Source organism: Chanodichthys erythropterus, chromosome 17, assembly GCF_024489055.1.
Source record: "Chanodichthys erythropterus isolate Z2021 chromosome 17, ASM2448905v1, whole genome shotgun sequence".
NCBI classification, from domain to species: domain Eukaryota; kingdom Metazoa; phylum Chordata; class Actinopteri; order Cypriniformes; family Xenocyprididae; genus Chanodichthys; species Chanodichthys erythropterus.
In genome coordinates this window covers 28,061,741-28,082,643 of record NC_090237.1, presented here as the reverse complement: position 1 = coordinate 28,082,643, position 20,903 = coordinate 28,061,741, and the positions used below count along the sequence as shown (strand labels likewise).

At 33.7% G+C, this 20,903-nt stretch overlaps 2 protein-coding genes across 2 annotated transcripts; both read right to left on the bottom strand.

Annotated features, from left to right (window-relative positions):
- Window positions 1-5,684: 5,684 nt before the first annotated feature.
- Window positions 5,685-7,809, bottom strand: LOC137004614 (chymotrypsin-like protease CTRL-1). Its single transcript, XM_067365104.1, has 7 exons — window positions 7,764-7,809; window positions 7,542-7,642; window positions 7,370-7,449; window positions 7,184-7,265; window positions 6,216-6,396; window positions 5,942-6,072; window positions 5,685-5,846 (listed from the first exon to the last, which is right to left on the bottom strand). Exons 1-7 carry the CDS (start codon window positions 7,807-7,809, stop codon window positions 5,685-5,687), a joined length of 783 nt encoding a protein of 260 aa, XP_067221205.1.
- Window positions 7,810-15,043: 7,234 nt separating this feature from the next.
- On the bottom strand, window positions 15,044-17,175 carry LOC137004591 (chymotrypsin-like protease CTRL-1). The gene is made up of 7 exons (XM_067365071.1): window positions 17,130-17,175; window positions 16,908-17,008; window positions 16,736-16,815; window positions 16,550-16,631; window positions 15,581-15,761; window positions 15,301-15,431; window positions 15,044-15,205 (listed from the first exon to the last, which is right to left on the bottom strand). The coding sequence occupies exons 1-7, from the start codon at window positions 17,173-17,175 to the stop codon at window positions 15,044-15,046; spliced, it is 783 nt and encodes a 260-aa protein (XP_067221172.1).
- Between the last annotated feature and the right edge of the window lie 3,728 nt (window positions 17,176-20,903).

The window sequence follows — 20,903 nt, the reverse complement described above, 5'->3', positions numbered from 1 at the left end:
GATGAGCTTGTGATGTCTCACTGTTGTATCTGTAGGTGTTCTCTCTTGCTTTTATATCATTTACAGCAGCTGATAAATCTGGGCAGTGATCGAGGTCCATCCCAGCAGCTCATATGACCTGAGAGCTGAGGAATGTTGAGATCTGCTATCGCTGGAGACAATCTGCATCTGCACCTGAAGGTGTTTATGATGACTGTTTCTTTGGAAAGCATCATACTTCCTCTGTCATTGTTGGGAAATTTTTCTGAAGGGAAAGAGTTTTTGTGTTTTTTTTTTTTTTGTTGTTGTGAGCTTTTCTTTATTGTATGTAAAGTGTTTCCGTAAGTAAAGTGAATAATAAAAATAGTTTTTCTGAAATACTTACAGTAAATTAGTGGCTTTACCATGAAGTTTTTGACTGGTTGCAAATTCCTTAATCAACCTGGCAAGACATTTAAGGCAGTGATGCTGAAGAGAAAGAGAGTAAAATTGTGTGATTACATCACAGAGAAAGTAAAACTAAAAATTCTTCATGTTTATCAACCGGTTGAATAAGTTGCTTCAAGTCATCACAGTTACCGGAGAGAGTGTTATGCAACTGTGTGTTTCTCTGCAACTACATTTACTTTTTGGTAAACATTATATTAAACTCTCTACTGATACAAAATACAAATAATACAGTAATGGCAATTTAATACAGTAATGGCAATTTGTATTTATTCATAAGTTGTTGTCGTTTATTTCTTTGTTTATTGGTATGTTTGTTTGTTTATTTATTTGTTTTGTTTTAAGAACCGAATAATTATGGGCAAGTTGCATTTATAGGTCATTTTGTACTGATCATTGATATGTATCACATCTATCACCTCTCTGTCCGCTGGTTATACTTATATCATACTTATTTTGGTTATACTTCGCTATACAGTATTTATGACTGGAAGATAAAGCCAGTTTGCTTTATTTAGTCAGTAAGACTCACAGTAGATGGACTGCTGATGGTAATGGAATTTATCACTAATAACTAAATGCAATTGAAGTGCTTTATAAGAGTTCAGATTTGTGAAACTCATTATGATTTAAGCTAAATTAAAATCCAAATAAAACCTAAACATATAGAACATGAGATATTTTACATAACCACAGAGAAACATGTGAAAAGCCTCATTCATTGTTTTGAGGCTAAAATTCGGCCCTGGACAAACCCAGCCCATGCGGCCCACGAGTTCCCCTGTGAATGTTTTTGCTGGGGTTAGGGCCTTAAATTGGAGTAAATAAATGAATAAATAAAACAAGGACAGTGACAAATAATGATGGATATTACAAATGCAGTTAACAAATTTAATATTGCACTTTTGTCACAGTAAAGCACTGATTTCCATGCCGTTAAGTAAATTTAATGCTATCAAATCCTGTCATCATTTACTCACTCTCATGTTGTTCCAAACCTGTATGACTTTCTCTCTTCTGTAAAACACAAAAGAAGATATTCTGAAGAATGTTGTCAACCAAACCATTTTGGTTAAGCTACCCTTGACTCCAATTATTTTATTTTTTATGTTATACAGAAAGAAAGTAATTCATGTTTGAGTAAATTGAGACATTTTGGGTTGAACTACTCCTTTAAAACAATAATATTTTAAAGAGTTAACACCTAATTTATGTAAGACACTGATATCGATCTTTCATGATGCTCTCATTGAAATAACATTTTACTTCAATTAAAATTCATAAGAACTATTAAAAATGTCATAAAACATTTTTAAAGAAATAAAAAATAAAGCTTTGTCCTTATCCCATGGGATACAGGCTTTAGAGCTGTTTTGTTAAATTATCCTTTAATTGCCCCTTTACTATGGTTTAACTGTAAGATCATGGTAGGTAAACCAGGTAAAACCATGCTTCTTATTACCTTGGGTATATGGTTTCTAAAATAAATAATAAACTATAGATTGTGTAATAAAATATTGTAAGCATAGAAAATACGAAAACAGTCTTTATGAAAGAAAGTGATTTATATTCCGCAATATTAAACATAAGTTGGCCTAATAATAACAGCATTTTTAATAAATACATTTCTGCCAAAACACCATATTTCTTCACTGTTAGTAGCTGCAAAGTAAATTACTAAAGGTGGTGGTGTGTTGGATCGACAAGCTTGTAGTTGTGTGTTTTAGCGTTTTCCAATTTACCTCGTCATGTCTTTACATGGTCGCGGCTGTTTTCAGCTAGATTCACCACCGAACCTGTAATGTTCCCATATCACTCGACTGTTTTAAACACAATTCTGAGGCAAATGTGAAAGGATCAAGGCATCAAGCGACTTGCGCTGTTTATTACTTCATAGGGCGGCAGTGGTGAGCGGGTATATTAGCCTTTTGCAGTTTCTCATGCGCTCCAATTAAAAACAAAAAACAGCGCAGGAGGGGAGGTCTATCTCACTTTGGCCTGTCAGTTCAGAAGACAAGCCAATGGCCCGCTGTCCCTGCGTGATAGGCCAGTCCTTGGCAAAAAAAAAAAAAAAATAAATAAATAAATAAAAAATAACCTTTTATCGGCCCCAAAGTGCGTCGGCCCACCGGGAAAATGCCCGATCTGCTTGGAAAAAAGAAAACTGCTTTTAAAACATTTATACAATTACCATAACTCTGTAAACTGTGAAAAAAAGCAAGAAAATCTGGTTCATTTTGTTCCAAACATGTTCTGATTCTGCTCTTGCTTTGTTGCTAAGATTTGTAAACTTTGTGTACGTTATGTTTATAATAAATGTTAATAATCTGTATCATTACTGTACAGTCTAGTTGTGCATGATATCTTGCTCACCTTATGGCTGATTTTGTAATCCTTATGCCTCTTTTGATTTTATTAAAATTGGTCACACTTTATATTAGGTGTCTTTAACTACTATGTACTTACATCAAAAATAATGTACTTATTGTGTTCATGTTGTATTGCAAAACACATTTTCTTCTACTGAGGTTGGATACGGGTAAGGTTAGAAACCTGTGTGAGTTAAGAGATAGGGGAAGGGTCAACGGTGTAATTACATGCCGAATTTTTTAAAGAACTATAGGTATAGTTTAAAAACATGTATGTACACAATAAGTGCATTGTATCAAATGATTCATTTAAATATTAGTATGTTAAAGACACCTAATATAAAGTGCTCTCAAGTAACAACATTATTTTAAACCTGATGGAGTCCGCGATCAGTGTGTTTGTGTCTGTGTATAATTTCAACTGTTGACATCAATGACAGTGATGTTCAGTTTGCAAGTCTACTCAAAACTATTGTTTGATTTCACATGGCACAAAATATAATAACCTAATTATTTTGCACTCCTCTCAGATCATTAATTTTAAAATACATGTGCAGCTAAAAGTGTTTTTAGTTTCAGTTTTAATCAGTTCCATCTCTATTATTCACGGATGTTCTGTGAGAACAATACAAGACAACAATGATGTCCTCACATTGTTACACGTCTTTAAATGTTTAGCTTTGAAAAGAAGGATATGGTTTTGTAGGTATGAGGAAGATTCTCAAGGAAGGAACTTAATTAAAAACACTGCAGCTTACTGGAAATAATTGAGTTTCTGTCACCAGTGGAGACGCCAAACTTCACATATCTTTATTTACTGTCATAATGTTCCAGCTTCTGCTCATTCTGTACATCAAAATGAACAGTTTGACTTTAAACAAAAATAATCAAAATGTAATTTCCCCCCTCAAAGTCATTTTATATTATTGACAATGGTCACTTATCTGTAAAATTGCAAAATCCTTTTGTCCCCCCTAAACATTTTTTTTAATCTAACCCTCTATGAGACTAATTTTGAAATCACAGTTAGAAAAATCAATAACTTTATAATTTACATATATTTAAGGCTATTTTTTTTCCAAAATTAATTTTCTACATCTGACCTTTGACCTTTTTTTTTTTTTTTTTAGGATTTTGTCATTTATAACTGACATTGTCCTATTTGAGTAAATTATTTTTGGCAAATTTTCTGAAACTTCACACTCATTCAAATGCATTTTTATTATCTGATTAGTAGTGAAAAGGTCTTAGTGTTTCAAAAAACAAAAAAAAAACAAAAACAAAAACAAAGAAAGACTATGACATAAGTGCTACCATATTTCATTTGGAGATTGCATGTGAAAATGTCGAAAACTTGACACAAATTCAGATGCAACTTCACTGCCTTAAAAATAGTAAAACCTTGTCTTAGTGTTTAAAAAACAAAAAACCAACAAAAAAAAAAACAACCTTAAAACCATTTCTTTCTTGTCCAAATCAATGATTGTAGCACAAGTGAAAATCAACAAGACTCTTCTTTTTCAGTGTAAAAGTGTCTTCTGGAAAAGATACAGCTTTTCCTATCTGTCTTCTATAAAACTTACTAACATCAACCTAAAACACAAGCAAAAAGACTATTATACTGACTGCCAGTAATGAACAATAGAGCAGCTATATAGAAGAAATCTATCCCCTAAAAGGACTTTGTCATTTATGCATAACACAGATTTGAGTTAGTGAATTTACAAAATGTGCATTACAAATGATCAAAGACTTTAGAAAACACATTTAGATGAACAATTGAATTTATGTGTATTTCCTAGTCAAAAATCATCTCACAATGAAGCCTTGGCAGCATGTGACCTACAGTAACACGTGTCCATGTCTCCTTCATGTCCTTGTTGTCAAAAATGTGAAGCACACATTTTTCATGTTGTTTTTTTTTTTGTTTTTTTTTTTTAGAATATTATTATTGTATTTTAAATGTAATTTTCTCTTTGTCATTTATAAATGACGATACACTCTGTCATCTAATTTTATAAATCTGAAAAACAGAGTATTACTAAGTCATCCACTTACAGTAGAATAACAGACAGTCATAAAAGTAGAGCTCAATCTGTACAGCTAAATCTGTCAGCAATCAGAATTATTTAGCATTACATAAGAGAACATGAATTGTGCTGTGACTTAAATTTTAGTGATTGTCTGAATAAGAATATGGAACATTAGTGTTTGTTAATACTCTGTCAAATAATTTTATAACAGCGTCATGAATATTTTTCTTGACCTCAACTACAGTGGTACAAATTGTTATGTTATGTGTCATGTTAGTCTTATGCACACCCCTTCATGTAAAGTGATACCAAGTGAATACCAAATAAGATTTTCAACATGATCATGTGATCAGAAGGAATTTTTATCAATCTTCATGACTTTATGTTTGGTGGTGAGAGAACATCATCTGCATTTCATTTTTCCTTTGGCAAATCAATTTTCTGTCCAGGTGAGAACATCTGATAACTAAATATTGCAACATTGTTGTCTGTCATTTGTTCCCGTTAAAGTGGAACTCTGTTTTTTGTTTGTTTGTTTTAATTGCAATTTCAATATATATTTTAAAACTTCTTACATTAAAGGAAAACATTTATTTTTGTTTGCAGTACTGTATGTGGTTCATGGTAACTTGTATTTTAAGTTCAGATAAATGATTACACTCCTCATTTCATTTTATTGTATTCATTTCATTTTATTGAAACTTTGTCAATATTTGTATAAAACCGTAACGTAACATGAAGATTGAACAAGACCAAAAGTCATAAACAAAATACCATCAAAGACTAACTGCATTACAGATTAATGATTAAAATCTGCTTTTGCCTCCTTTGAAGGGTAAATGCTCAGACTGGTGTTCTAGTTGGAAGCGATAGTCTTGTCGATCCAGGAGCGCAGTTGGGAGATGCGGGCGTATACTACTGGGTAAGCAGTGCTACAAGTGTTGATGCCCCAGGACACAGACCCCACCAGACTCCAGACCCCTGATCTCTCACACACCAGAGGACCACCAGAATCTCCCTGTGGGAAACACACAGACACAAACACACATTTGAGATTGAAACAGCAGCAGCATTGAAATGGGAATGTGTTTGTCTTGATCCATCTTCATATACCTGGCAAGATGAGGATCCAGAGGCTCCAGCACAGATCATGGCATCAGTGATTCTGCTCTGACCCCAGATCTGCCTGCACACAGCAGGACTCATGATGGGCAGACCTGTCTGCTGCAGGATCATAGGACTCGCTGAAAAAAGAGAAGGAAACATCAGAAAGGCTGTTCAAATTCATTTGAAGGGGAAAAAAATAAATTATTATTATTATTAAATATAAATTATATATATACAAGAGTCATTTTTAAAATTTGTCCTCGTCTAACAGGTGACTTACTTGTGGTGGCAGTTCTGCCCCATCCAGTGGTGAAGCAGCGGGTTCCAGGCAGGATGTTGATGGTTGATGGAGCCAGACATACAGGAGAGATACGAGGAGTGAAGACAACTGGAGAAGCAAGTTTCAGCAACGCAATGTCATTGTTCAATGTTGTGCTGCTGTAGAGCGGATGGGTGATGACCTGTGCATTCAGAAAGGACCGAAAATGATGGACCGTTACTGGTGGAAGCTGAAGGTAATCTAATATATCAGCATGTTTTATTTCTTCTTTTCATCTTAACCCTTTTATTAATTTTTTCCTTCTTCCCTTCAGCATGAATGGTCATTTGGGAATATGGTACAGATATTTTCTTTCCTATGCTCAATTTTAAATGCATAAATCTATTTGGGCAAGTTTTAGGAGTAATCTATCATGTAGATGACTTCAAAGCTGACAGACATGGACTAAAATCTGAATTACAGATAATTTGACTAATACCTATTTCCCCATTTAAATCAATTTAACAGCTAAAGAAACTTCTTGTTTGGATAAACTTTAAAACAACAAGTTATTTAAAATGATAATAATGGATTCATAATGAACATTCATAATGCATATTATTTGTATTGTTTTTATTGTTCTCTTCCAGTGATCTCTTGTTTTATTATTGTCAAGTTAAGTGAAGTCACCATTATTTATATAGCACTTCATATAATATTAATCAGTCATAAACAGATAAATAACTGAATCAATGATGCAAACTTCATCTAATATAAGACAAATTCAAATTCTGCTGTAAATCAGCTCTAAAAAGACAATAGTGTCTTTATTCAGCTCAAGTCAGTTCAGTGTTAATTCAGTTCAATTCAGTTGTGTAAAAAAGCAGAAATGAAGCAACAATTATAAAGCGTTCAGTTATTGAACACTTAAATATATGAGCTGATCTCTAATTTTTATTTTCATTTCTGAAATCATTCAATATTTTTACCTTGGAAACAAGTTTGACCTGGATGGGTTCAACATTGGAGCCGCGATCATGTTCTCCAAGAATGACACGATGATAGCCGACCCTAAAAAGAGAGAGATAAAGACAAAACTAACTGTAAAAAGACAAGAGCAACAGCATCTATGAAGAACTATTGTATGTGACGTTTGTCAGATTGAAGACTCTTACCTGACAGCGCAGTGAGCAGCAGTGAGAACCCAGTTCTGGTTGATCAGGGATCCACCGCAGAAGTGGAATCCGTTGGGTAGCTGTTTCAGAGGTAAAAGCATTGAAAACATGACATATACTCTTTGAACAAATCATGCAAATGCATAATAAAAGCCAACCAATACACAGTTACCTGGAGAGAGACCTGCCAGGGCCAAGAACCAGAGATGGCATTCTGTCCGTTCACAATCCTGCTGCCAATCGTCTGTGGCTTAATCGCCGGCACTCCACAACCTGTTGATAAAGAACAGAAGTTCATGACACAAGAATGAAGCTCTTTATTTAGGTTTTGCATTTTGTAAATATATATATTCACCCATCACTTTTGTTGCAAACTTCTAAAGAAGACACTTACCCAGAGCAGAGGCCACCAGGGCAAGGCAGGTGATGGTGAAGATCATGATGAGCTTGTGATGTCTCACTGTTGTATCTGTAGGTGTTCTCTCTTGCTTTTATATCATTTACAGCAGCTGATAAATCTGGGCAGTGATGGAGGTCCATCCCAGCAGCTCATATGACCTGAGAGCTGAGGAATGTTGAGATCTGCTATCGCTGGAGACAATCTGCATCTGCACCTGAAGGTGTTTATGATGACTGTTTCTTTTGGAAAGCCTCATACTTCCTCTGTCATTTTTGTGGTTGTTTGTTGTGAGCTTTTCTTTATTGTATGTAAAGTGTTTCCGTAAGTAAAGTGAATAATAAAAATAGTTTTTCTGAAATACTTACAGTAAATTAGTGGCTTTACCATGAAGTTTTTGACTGGTTGCAAATTCCTTAATCAACCTGGCAAGACATTTAAGGCAGTGATGCTGAAGAGAAAGAGAGTAAAATTGTGTGATTACATCACAGAGAAAGTAAAACTAAAAATTCTTCATGTTTATCAACCGGTTGAATAAGTTTCTTCAAGTCATCACAGTTACCGGAGAGAGTGTTATGCAACTGTGTGTTTCTCTGCAACTACATTTACTTTTTGGTAAACATTATATTAAACTCTCTACTGATACAAAATAAAAATAATATAGTAATGGCAATTTAATACAGTAATGGCAATTTGTATTTATTCATAAGTTGTTGTCGTTTATTTCTTTGTTTATTGGTATGTTTGTTTGTTTATTTATTTGTTTTGTTTTAAGAGAAGAATAATTGTGGGCAAGTTGCATTTATAAGTCATTTTGTACTGATCATTGATATGTATCACATCTATCACCTCTCTGTCCGCTGGTTATACTTATATCATACTTATTTTGGTTATACTTCGCTATACAGTATTTATGACTGGAAGATAAAGCCAGTTTGCTTTATTTAGTCAGTAAGACTCACAGTAGATGGACTGCTGATGGTAATGGAATTTATCACTAATAACTAAATGCAATTGAAGTGCTTTATAAGAGTTCAGATTTGTGAAACTCATTATGATTTAAGCTAAATTAAAATCCAAATAAAACCTAAACATATAGAACATGAGATATTTTACATAATCACAGAGAAACATGTGAAAAGCCTCATTCATTGTTTTGAGGCTAAAATTCGGCCCTGGACAAACCCAGCCCATGCGGCCCACGAGTTCCCCTGTGAATGTTTTTGCTGGGGTTAGGGCCTTAAATTGGAGTAAATAAATGAATAAATAAAACAAGGACAGTGACAAATAATGATGGATATTACAAATGCAGTTAACAAATTTAATATTGCACTTTTGTCACAGTAAAGCACTGATTTCCATGCCGTTAAGTAAATTTAATGCTATCAAATCCTGTCATCATTTACTCACTCTCATGTTGTTCCAAACCTGTATGACTTTCTCTCTTCTGTAAAACACAAAAGAAGATATTCTGAAGAATGTTGTCAACCAAACCATTTTGGTTAAGCTACCCTTGACTCCAATTATTTTATTTTTTATGTTATACAGAAAGAAAGTAATTCATGTTTGAGTAAATTGAGACATTTTGGGTTGAACTACTCCTTTAAAACAATAATATTTTAAAGAGTTAACACCTAATTTATGTAAGACACTGATATCGATCTTTCATGATGCTCTCATTGAAATAACATTTTACTTCAATTAAAATTCATAAGAACTATTAAAAATGTCATAAAACATTTTTAAAGAAATAAAAAATAAAGCTTTGTCCTTATCCCATGGGATACAGGCTTTAGAGCTGTTTTGTTAAATTATCCTTTAATTGCCCCTTTACTATGGTTTAACTGTAAGATCATGGTAGGTAAACCAGGTAAAACCATGTTTCTTATTACCTTGGGTATATGGTTTCTAAAATAAATAATAAACTATAGATTGTGTAATAAAATATTGTAAGCATAGAAAATATGAAAACAGTCTTTATGAAAGAAAGTGATTTATATTCCGCAATATCAAACATAAGTTGGCCTAATAATAACAGCATTTTTAATAAATACATTTCTGCCAAAACACCATATTTCTTCACTGTTAGTAGCTGCAAAGTAAATTACTAAAGGTGGTGGTGTGTTGGATCGACAAGCTTGTAGTTGTGTGTTTTAGCGTTTTCCAATTTACCTCGTCATGTCTTTACATGGTCGCGGCTGTTTTCAGCTAGATTCACCACCGAACCTGTAATGTTCCCATATCACTCGACTGTTTTAAACACAATTCTGAGGCAAAGGTGAAAGGATCAAGGCATCAAGCGACTTGCGCTGTTTATTACTTCATAGGGCGGCAGTGGTGAGCGGGTATATTAGCCTTTTGCAGTTTCTCATGCGCTCCAATTAAAAACAAAAAACAGCGCAGGAGGGGAGGTCTATCTCACTTTGGCCTGTCAGTTCAGAAGACAAGCCAATGGCCCGCTGTCCCTGCGTGATAGGCCAGTCCTTGGCAAAAATAAATAAATAAAAAATAACCTTTTATCGGCCCCAAAGTGCGTCGGCCCACCGGGAAAATGCCCCGTTTGCTTGGAAAAAAGAAAACTGCTTTTAAAACATTTATACAATTACCATAACTCTGTAAACTGTGAAAAAAGCAAGAAAATCTGGTTCATCTTGTTCCAAACATGTTCTGATTCTGCTCTTGCTTTGTTGCTAAGATTTGTAAACTTTGTGTACATTATGTTTATACTAAATGTTAATAATCTGTATCATTACTGTACAGGGCTGGGTTTCCCAATAACGATGTATCTTAGCTCTTAAGAGCGCTTTCTAAGTGCGAGGTTACGAACGCTCGCTGCAATTCCACGTGCGTTTCCCAAAAATGCCCTTAACATGAACGCCCGAGAACGCGCTCTACGTGCTACTTAAGAGTCGCTGTCCGTTTCTCAAGTGCTGAATATTACCTTATAAAATCGTATCCTTTAACGTTTAACCTAATAATCGTCACCTGATGTGGTTTAAAATAAATAAATAAATAAAGATACCTTTCAAAAAGATTAAATTAATGTTCTTCTGGAGGAGAGCTAAACAAAGATGTAATTTTCAGACGATTTCTTTAAGCTATATATATATATATATATATATATATATATATATATATATGTGAAGACTTCAGATGCAAAAGCCTATAAGTGCCGTCTGAAATGTTCTTCTAAAATTAGCATTTTTATCAAGCTTGTATGTTTAGGTTCAGTAATTTCACTTTAATGGCAATTAATAGGTCATTTTCTTTTCCATTAATGTGAAATAACTGAACATAAACATAGGCCTACAAGCTTGATAAAACTGTTCATTTTATAAGAAAATTTCAGATGGCACTTAGAGACTTTTGCATCTGAAGTCTTCATATATATACACACACAGTCAAACCACAATTTATTCAGACACCTTGAACATTTCATTCATTATTACAGATTATTCACTATAGTTTTTTTTTTTTTTTTTTAATGGTAGTAAAATATGACAAGATCTCAAATAACACTTTAGCAAAACATGGTCAGGTCAAAGTGTCTGAATCATTTTTGGGCATAATATGTCACAGTTTACTTTATTTTGTCATTCTTACTTACATAAATTAACTATAGTGTCTATATTTAACTTAAATTAATTATAGATTATATATATATATATATATATATATATATATATATATATATATATATTTATATATTTGTGTTTATGTGTGTGTGTGTGTGTGTGTGTGTGTGTGTGTGTGTGTGTGTGTGTGTGTGTGTGTGTGTGAAATCAATCAAACTGTGATTCAGTGTTTTTGAAGTTAATATCTAAACTTGTTTTTGTTTTAAAATTTAGTTTATAGTTGAAAAAAGTCAGTCACTTCAGAAACACTTGGAAGAACTCCTATAGTATTTCATAGAGCTTTAGGCCATGGGTGGTAGGCCTATATAAAGCCTATATAAAGGGTATATAGGGTGACAGTAGTACAAATTATGTACTTCATCTAGCCAATTTCTACAGGTGTACAGACAATTTTTTTATTGCAGACATGTTTTATCAGCACTATTTATGACATCATGTGTATTTTTATTTTTTTATTTTCTTCCGTTTTCTTTTCATATTAAACAACAAAGAGGATTTAAGAGGAATACAGTCAAAACCTTAGCTATGTAATACACATTGCACTTGAATAAAGGTGTAATCTGCCGGTTGTCCTGTAGGTGACCTCATAACTCTGTCTTCTTACGATGCACTTAGGGCTTAACGATTACTCCTGAGCACTCGTAGATCTACAATCATTTTCAAGTGCAACTTAAGTTACGATGCTTTTGGGAAACAGACCTTAATATTAAGATCACTCGTACGATCGTTTTTACGATCAACTTAGGCTTACGATGCTTTTGGGAAACGCAGCCCAGTCTAGTTGTGCATGATATCTTGCTCACCTTATGGCTGATTTTGTAATCCTTATGCCTCTTTTGATTTTATTAAAAATGGTCACACTATATATTAGGTGTCTTTAACTACTATGTACTTACATAAAAAATAATGTACTTATTGTGTTCATGTTGTATTGCAAAACACATTTTCTTCTACTGAGGTTGGATACGGGTAAGGTTAGAAACCTGTGTGAGTTAAGAGATAGGGGAAGGGTCAACGGTGTAATTACATGCAGAATTTTTTAAAGAACTATAGGTATAATTTAAAAACATGTATGTACACAATAAGTGCATTGTATCAAATGATTCATTTAAATATTAGTATGTTAAAGACACCTAATATAAAGTGCTCTCAAGTAACAACATTATTTTAAACCTGATGGAGTCAGCGATCAGTGTGTTTGTGTCTGTGTGTATAATTTCAACTGTTGACATCAATGACAGTGATGTTCAGTTTGCAAGTCTACTCAAAACTATTGTTTGATTTCACATGGCACAAAATATAATAACCTAATTATTTTGCACTCCTCTCAGATCATTAATTTTAAAATACATGTGCAGCTAAAAGTGTTTTTAGTTTCAGTTTTAATCAGTTCCATCTCTATTATTCACGGATGTTCTGTGAGAACAATACAAGACAACAATGATGTCCTCACATTGTTACACGTCTTTAAATGTTTAGCTTTGAAAAGAAGGATATGGTTTTGTAGGTATGAGGAAGATTCTCAAGGAAGGAACTTAATTAAAAACACTGCAGCTTACTGGAAATAATTGAGTTTCTGTCACCAGTGGAGACGCCAAACTTCACATATCTTTATTTACTGTCCTAATGTTCCAGCTTCTGCTCATTCTGTACATCAAAATGAACAGTTTGACTTTAAACAAAGCTAATCAAAATGTAATTTTCCCCCTGAAACTCATTTTATATTATTGACAATGGTCACTTATCTGTGAAATTGCAAAATCCTTTTGTCCCCCCCAATTTTTTTTTTTAATCTAACCCTCTATGAGACTCATTTTGAAATCACAGTTGGAAAAAAATCAATAACTTTATAATTTACATATATTTAAGGCTATTTTTGTTCCCAAAATTAATTTTCTACATCTGACCTTTTTTTTTTTTTTTTTTTTTAGGATTTTGTCATTTATAACTGACATTGTCCTATTTGAGTAAATTATTTTTGGCAAATTTTCTGAAACTTCACACTCATTCAAATGCATTTTCATTATCTGATAAGTAGTGAAAAGGTCTTAGTGTTTCAAAAAAAACAAAAAAACAAAGAAAGACTATGACATAAGTGCTACCATATTTCATTTGGAGATTGCATGTGAAAATGTCGAAAACTTGACACAAATTCAGATGCAACTTCACTGCCTTAAAAATAGTAAAACCTTGTCTTAGTGTTTCAAAAAAAAAAAAAAAAAAACCTTAAAACCATTTCTTTCTTGTCCAAATCAATGATTGTAGCACAAGTGAAAATCAACAAGACTCTTCTTTTTCAGTGTAAAAGTGTCTTCTGGAAAAGATACAGCTTTTCCTCTCTGTCTTCTATAAAACTTACTAACATCAACCTAAAACACAAGCAAAAAGACTATTATACTGACTGCCAGTAATGAACAATAGAGCAGCTATATAGAAGAAATCTATCCCCTAAAAGGACTTTGTCATTTATGCATAACACAGATTTGAGTTAGTGAATTTACAAAATGTGCATTACAAATGATCAAAGACTTTAGAAAACACATTTAGATGAACAATTGAATTTATGTGTATTTCCTAGTCAAAAATCATCTCACAATGAAGCCTTGGCAGCATGTGACCTACAGTAACACGTGTTCATGTCTCCTTCATGTCCTTGTTGTCAAAAATGTGAAGCACACATTTTTCATGTTGTTTTTTTTTTGTTTTTTTTTAGAATATTATTATTGCATTTTAAATGCAAATTTCTCTTTGTCATTTATAAATGACGATACACTCTGTCATCTAATTTTATAAATCTGAAAAACAGAGTATTACTAAGTCATCCACTTACAGTAGAATAACAGACAGTCATAAAAGTAGAGCTCAATCTGTACAGCTAAATCTGTCAGCAATCAGAATTATTTAGCATTACATAAGAGAACATGAATTGTGCTGTGACTTAAGTTTTAGTGATTGTCTGAATAAGAATATGGAACATTAGTGTTTGTTAATACTCTGTCAAATAATTTTATAACAGCGTCATGAATATTTTTCTTGACCTCAACTACAGTGGTACAAATTGTTATGTTATGTGTCATGTTAGTCTTATGCACACCCCTTCATGTAAAGTGATACCAAGTGAATACCAAATAAGATTTTCAACATGATCATGTGATCAGAAGGAATTTTTATCAATCTTCATGACTTTATGTTTGGTGGTGAGAGAACATCATCTGCATTTCATTTTTCCTTTGGCAAATCAATTTTCTGTCCAGGTGAGAACATCTGATAACTAAATATTGCAACATTGTTGTCTGTCATTTGTTCCCGTTAAAGTGGAACTCTGTTTTTTGTTTGTTTGTTTTAATTGCAATTTCAATATATATTTTAAAACTACTGACATTAAAGGAAAACATTTCTTTTTGTTTGCAGTACTGTATGTGGATCATGGTAACTTGTATTTTAAGTTCAGATAAATGATTACACTCCTCATTTCATTTTATTGAAACTTTGTCAATATTTGTATAAAACCGTAACGTAACATGAAGATTGAACAAGACCAAAAGTCATAAACAAAATACCATCAAAGACTAACTGCAATACAGATTAATGATTAAAATCTGCTTTTGCCTCCTTTGAAGGGTAAATGCTCAGGCTGGTGTTCTAGTTGGAAGCGATAGTCTTGTCGATCCAGGAGCGCAGTTGGGAGATGCGGGCGTATACTCCTGGATAAGCAGTGCTACAAGTGTTGATGCCCCAGGACACAGACCCCACCAGACTCCAGACCCCTGATCTCTCACACACCAGAGGACCACCAGAATCTCCCTGTGGGAAACACACAGACACAAACACACATTTGAGATTGAAACAGCAGCAGCATTGAAATGGGAATGTGTTTGTCTTGATCCATCTTCATATACCTGGCAAGATGAGGATCCAGAGGCTCCAGCACAGATCATGGCATCAGTGATTCTGCTCTGACCCCAGATCTGCCTGCACACAGCAGGACTCATGATGGGCAGACCTGTCTGCTGCAGGATCATAGGACTCGCTGAAAAAAGAAAAGGAAACATCAGAAAGGCTGTTCAAATTCATTTGAAGGGGAAAAAAATAAATTATTATTATTATTATTATTAAATATAAATTATATATATACAAGAGTCATTTTTAAAATTTGTCCTCGTCTAACAGGTGACTTACTTGTGGTGGCAGTTCTGCCCCATCCAGTGGTGAAGCAGCGGGTTCCAGGCAGGATGTTGATGGTTGATGGAGCCAGACATACAGGAGAGATACGAGGAGTGAAGACAACTGGAGAAGCAAGTTTCAGCAACGCAATGTCATTGTTCAATGTTGTGCTGCTGTAGAGCGGATGGGTGATGACCTGTGCATTCAGAAAGGACCGGAAAAAGATGGACCGTTACTGGTGGAAGCTGAAGGTAATCTAATATATCAGCATGTTTTATTTCTTCTTTTCATCTTAACCCTTTTATTAATTTTTTCTTTCTTCCTTTCAGCATGAATGGTCATTTGGGAATATGGTACAGATATGTTCTTTCCTATGCTCAATTTTAAATGCATAAATCTATTTGGGCAAGTTTTAGGAGTAATCTATCATGTAGATGACTTCAAAGCTGACAGACATGGACCAAAATATGAATTACAGATAATTTGACTAATAGCTATTTCCCCATTTAATTCAATTTAACAGCTAAAGAAACTTCTTGTTTGGATAAACTTTAAAACAACAAGTTATTTAAAATGATAATAATGGATTCATAATGAACATTCATAATGCATATTATTTGTATTGTTTTTATTGTTCTCTTCCAGTGATCTCTTGTTTTATTATTGTCAAGTTAAGTGAAGTCACCATTATTTATATAGCACTTCATATAATATTAATCAGTCATAAACAGATAAATAACTGAATCAATGATGCAAACTTCATCTAATATAAGACAAATTCAAATTCTGCCATAAATCAGCTCTAAAAAGACAATAGTGTCTTTATTCAGCTCAAGTCAGTTCAGTGTTAATTCAGTTCAATTCAGTTGTGTAAAAAAGCAGAAATGAAGCAACAATTATAAAGCGTTCAGTTATTGAACACTTAAATATATGAGCTGATCTCTAATTTTTATTTTCATTTCTGAAATCATTCAATATTTTTACCTTGGAAACAAGTTTGACCTGGATGGGTTCAACATTGGAGCCGCGATCATGTTCTCCAAGAATGACACGATGATAGCCGACCCTAAAAAGAGAGAGATAAAGACAAAACTAACTGTAAAAAGACAAGAGCAACAGCATCTATGAAGAACTATTGTATGTGACGTTTGTCAGATTGAAGACTCTTACCTGACAGCGCAGTGAGCAGCAGTGAGAACCCAGTTCTGGTTGATCAGGGATCCACCGCAGAAGTGGAACCCGTTGGGTAGCTGTTTCAGAGGTAAAAGCATTGAAAACATGACATATACTCTTTGAACAAATCATGCAAATGCATGATAAAACCCGACCAATACACAGTTACCTGGAGAGAGACCTGCCAGGGCCAAGAACCAGAGATGGCATTCTGTCCGTTCACAATCCTGCTGCCAATCGTCTGTGGCTTAATCGCCGGCACTCCACAACCTGTTGATAAAGAACAGAAGTTCATGACACAAGAATGAAGCTCTTTATTTAGGTTTTGCATTTTGTAAATATATATATTCACCCATCACTTTTGTTGCAAACTTCTAAAGAAGACACTTACCCAGAGCAGAGGCCACCAGGGCAAGGCAGGTGATGGTGAAGATCATGATGAGCTTGTGATGTCTCACTGTTGTATCTGTAGGTGTTCTCTCTTGCTTTTATATCATTTACAGCAGCTGATAAATCTGGGCAGTGATGGAGGTCCATCCCAGCAGCTCATATGACCTGAGAGCTGAGGAATGTTGAGATCTGCTATCGCTGGAGACAATCTGCATCTGCACCTGAAGGTGTTTATGATGACTGTTTTTTTGGAAAGCCTCATACTTCCTCTGTCATTTTTGTGGTTCTTTGTTGTGAGCTTTTCTTTATTGTATGTAAATTGTCTCCGCAAGTGAAGTCTATTTCTGAAATACTTACAGTAAATTAGTGGCGTTACCATGAAGTTTTTGACTGGTTGCAAATTCCTTAATCAACCTGGCAAGACATTTAAGGCAGTGATGCTGAAGAGAAAGAGAGTAAAATTGTGTGATTACATCACAGAGAAAGTAAAACTAAAAATTCTTCATGTTTATCAACCGGTTGAATAAGTTGCTTCAAGTCATCACAGTTACCGGAGAGAGTGTTATGCAACTGTGTGTTTCTCTGCAACTACATTTACTTTTTGGTAAACATTATATTAAACTCACTACTGATACAAAATAAAAGTAAAATGTACTTTTAATACAGTAATGGCAATTTTTATTTATTCATATGTTGTTGTTGTTTTTATTTTTTGTTTATTGATATGTTTATTTATTTGTTTTGTTTTAAGAACAGAATAATTATGGGCAAGTTGCATTTATAGGTCATTTTGTACTGATCATTGATATGTATCACATCTATCACCTCTCTGTCTGCTGGTTATACTTATATCATACGTATTTTGGTTATACTTCGCTATACAGTATTTATGACTGGAAGATAAAGCCAGTTTGCTTTATTTAGTCAGTAAAACTCACAGTAGATGGACTGCTGATGGTAATGGAATTTATCACTAATAACTAAATGCAATTGAAGTGCTTTATAAGAGTTCAGATTTGTGAAACATTATGATTTAAGCTAAATTAAAATCCAAATAAAACCTAAACATATAGAATATGAGATATTTTACATAACCACTGAGAAACATGTGAAAAGCCTCCTTCATTGATTAATTCAATCACACTTCCGAGAAAGTGAAAGAAAATTAGAAAAGGGAAAACTGCTTACACAATTACCATGATAATAATAGTAATACATTTTATTTATATTGCGCCTTTCAAGGATCCAAGAACGCTTTACATAAAGCTGATATATAACATGAACATAAATGTATACACGTATACAGTCAGTATACAACACATGATCAACCAGATGGAGCAGACAGAGATAGAATAATATACAAGAGAAGTTACAAGTTACATAAGTCTGTGAACTGTGGAAAAAAACAACAAAAAAACCCCAGCAAGATAATCTGGCTCTTCTTGTTCCAAACATGATCTGATTATGCTCTTGATTTGTTGATAAGATTTGTAAACTTCCTTTCTTAAAGTTCATGAGTTGCCAGGCTATTTATTTATTTTTTTTAATTGATCATTATGTAAAAGTTTATAATAAACATTAATAATCTGTATACAGTTCCAGTCATTCCCGGACTCCATTTCCCATGATCCTCCCTGGTTCACACCTGCACTCACTCCACCACTCAGCCATCACCCATGCCTGCAAGTCAAAACCACAGCACTACATAAGATTCTCACTCACTTCAGTTCACTGTCTGTTCTCGTTTTGCAAAAGGACCCTAATATTATCTCCAATGTCTCCTTTGTTTCCTGTGGTTTTGTGAGTATGTGTCTCCTGTTTATCATCCCTGCAACTCTAAGGACTGTATCCATCAACCCAGTATCACCAGCACAAGACTTCATCTGCAATCTCACTCACATGCTTCACTGTTTGTTTCTGCTGTTGTCCAATAAACACCACCTACCAGTTTCCCTTTGTCTCCAATATCTTGTGTCCTGTAACAGTATAATTACTGTACAGTCTAGTTGTGCATGATATCTTGCTCATTTTTTGGTTGATTTTTGTATTCCTTATGCCTCTTTATTTTATAAAATTGGTCTGCACTTACATCGAAAATAAGTAAAATGTTCTTATTGTGTTCTTGTTTTATTGAAAAACACTTTCTTCTACTGAGGTTGGATCTTGGTAAGGTTAGGATCTGGTTTGGTGGTATTGGTAGGTTTAAGGGTGAGTTAAGAGGCAGGGGAAAGGGTCAATAATGTATTTATTGACGTACTTACATGCAGGATTTTTTTTTTTTTTAAATATAAGTATAATTTAAAAACATGTACACAATAAGTGCATTCTATCAAATGATTCATTTAAATATTAGTATGTTAAAGACACCTAATATAAAGTGCTCTCAAGTAACAACATTATTTTAAACCTGATGGAGTCAGCGATCAGTGTGTTTGTGTCAGTGTGTATAATTTCAACTGTTGACATCAATGACAGTGATGTTCAGTTTGCAAGTCTACTCAAAACTATTGTTTGATTTCACATGGCACAAGATATAATAACCTAATTATTTTGCACTCCTCTCAGATCATTAATTTTAAAATACATGTGCAGCTAAAAGTGTTTTTAGTTTCAGTTTTAATCAGTTCCATCTCTATTATTCACGGATGTTCTGTGAGAACGATGCAAGACAACAATGATGTCCTCACATTGTTACACGTCTTTAAATGTTTAGCTTTGAAAAGAAGGATATGGTTTTGTAGGTATGAGGAAGATTCTCAAGGAAGGAACTTAATTAAAAACACTGCAGCTTACTGGAAATAATTGAGTTTCTGTCACCAGTGGAGACGCCAAACTTCACATATCTTTATTTACTGTCATAATGTTCCAGCTTCTGCTCATTCTGTACATCAAAATGAACAGTTTGACTTTAAACAAAGCTAATCAAAATCTAATTCTTCCCTCTCTAAGTCATTTTATACTGTTGACAATGGTTACTTATCTGTAAAATTGCAAAATCCTTTTGTGCTCCTAAAAATCTTTTCAAACCTGTTATGTTGTGTTCATAAGCTAATTTTATAAATCTGAAAAAAACAACAACAACAAAAAAAAAAACAACAGAATATAGACTATTGCTAAGTCATCCACTTACAGTAGAATAACAAACAGTGTTACCTGTGTATGGAATCTTTCATTATTATTATTATTATTATTATTAATTATTTTTTTAGAACAAGTAAAAAAAAAAAAAAAAGATTGGATATGGAAACCTCTGGCTTCATGTGGATGTGGCCTTAGGGGGAGTAAAGTAGAACCATTTCTGATATAGTGCAAAGTTTTTCTGCACGCCTTGTTTAATAAATTTCAGCTCCACTTTCCTCACAAGACTATTTGCTGGGTAGCGTTTTGGAATGATTGCAAAAAGCCACAGATTTCTCTTGGCTTGTCTATCTTTCATCATTATACCCCTATGTTTTCATAATTTTACCCCTAGTGTTAATTCTTAATTCTTTTGCAGTTAACTTGTTAACAGTATGTCTTTTCTACCTATTTTTATCTCACCCTGCAGAACCAAAGAGCATTTCACTGTCCAACGGTCATGCCTTACCTGCAATTTATAGTATAGTTTTGCATCCTCATGGGTATTTAATAATTTCTGACTTTTCAGTCTGAGTTAAATCTTTTTTGGGGGGGCTCATTTAAGCTGTAAAACATAAATCATAATAAACAGAGATCATATGTCATGTTCAACTGAGCATACAGGTGCTGGTCATATAATTAGAATATCATCAAAAAG

Bases quoted from the DNA above. Each gene is read 5' to 3' on its own strand.
- LOC137004614 (XM_067365104.1), bottom strand. From the start codon at position 7,809: ATGATCTTCACCATCACCTGCCTTGCCCTGGTGGCCTCTGCTCTGG. The intron at 7,450-7,541 runs GTAACTGTGTAT...CCTCTGAAACAG, and splicing joins CCTGGCAGGTCTCTCTCCAG to CTACCCAACGGATTCCACTT. The intron at 5,847-5,941 runs GTATATGAAGAT...TGTTTCCCACAG, and splicing joins CTGGATCCTCATCTTGCCAG to GGAGATTCTGGTGGTCCTCT.
- LOC137004591 (XM_067365071.1), bottom strand. From the start codon at position 17,175: ATGATCTTCACCATCACCTGCCTTGCCCTGGTGGCCTCTGCTCTGG. The intron at 17,009-17,129 runs GTAAGTGTCTTC...CTTTATCAACAG, and splicing joins CCTGGTGGCCTCTGCTCTGG to GTTGTGGAGTGCCGGCGATT. The intron at 15,762-16,549 runs GTAAAAATATTG...CTGAATGCACAG, and splicing joins AGGTCAAACTTGTTTCCAAG to GTCATCACCCATCCGCTCTA.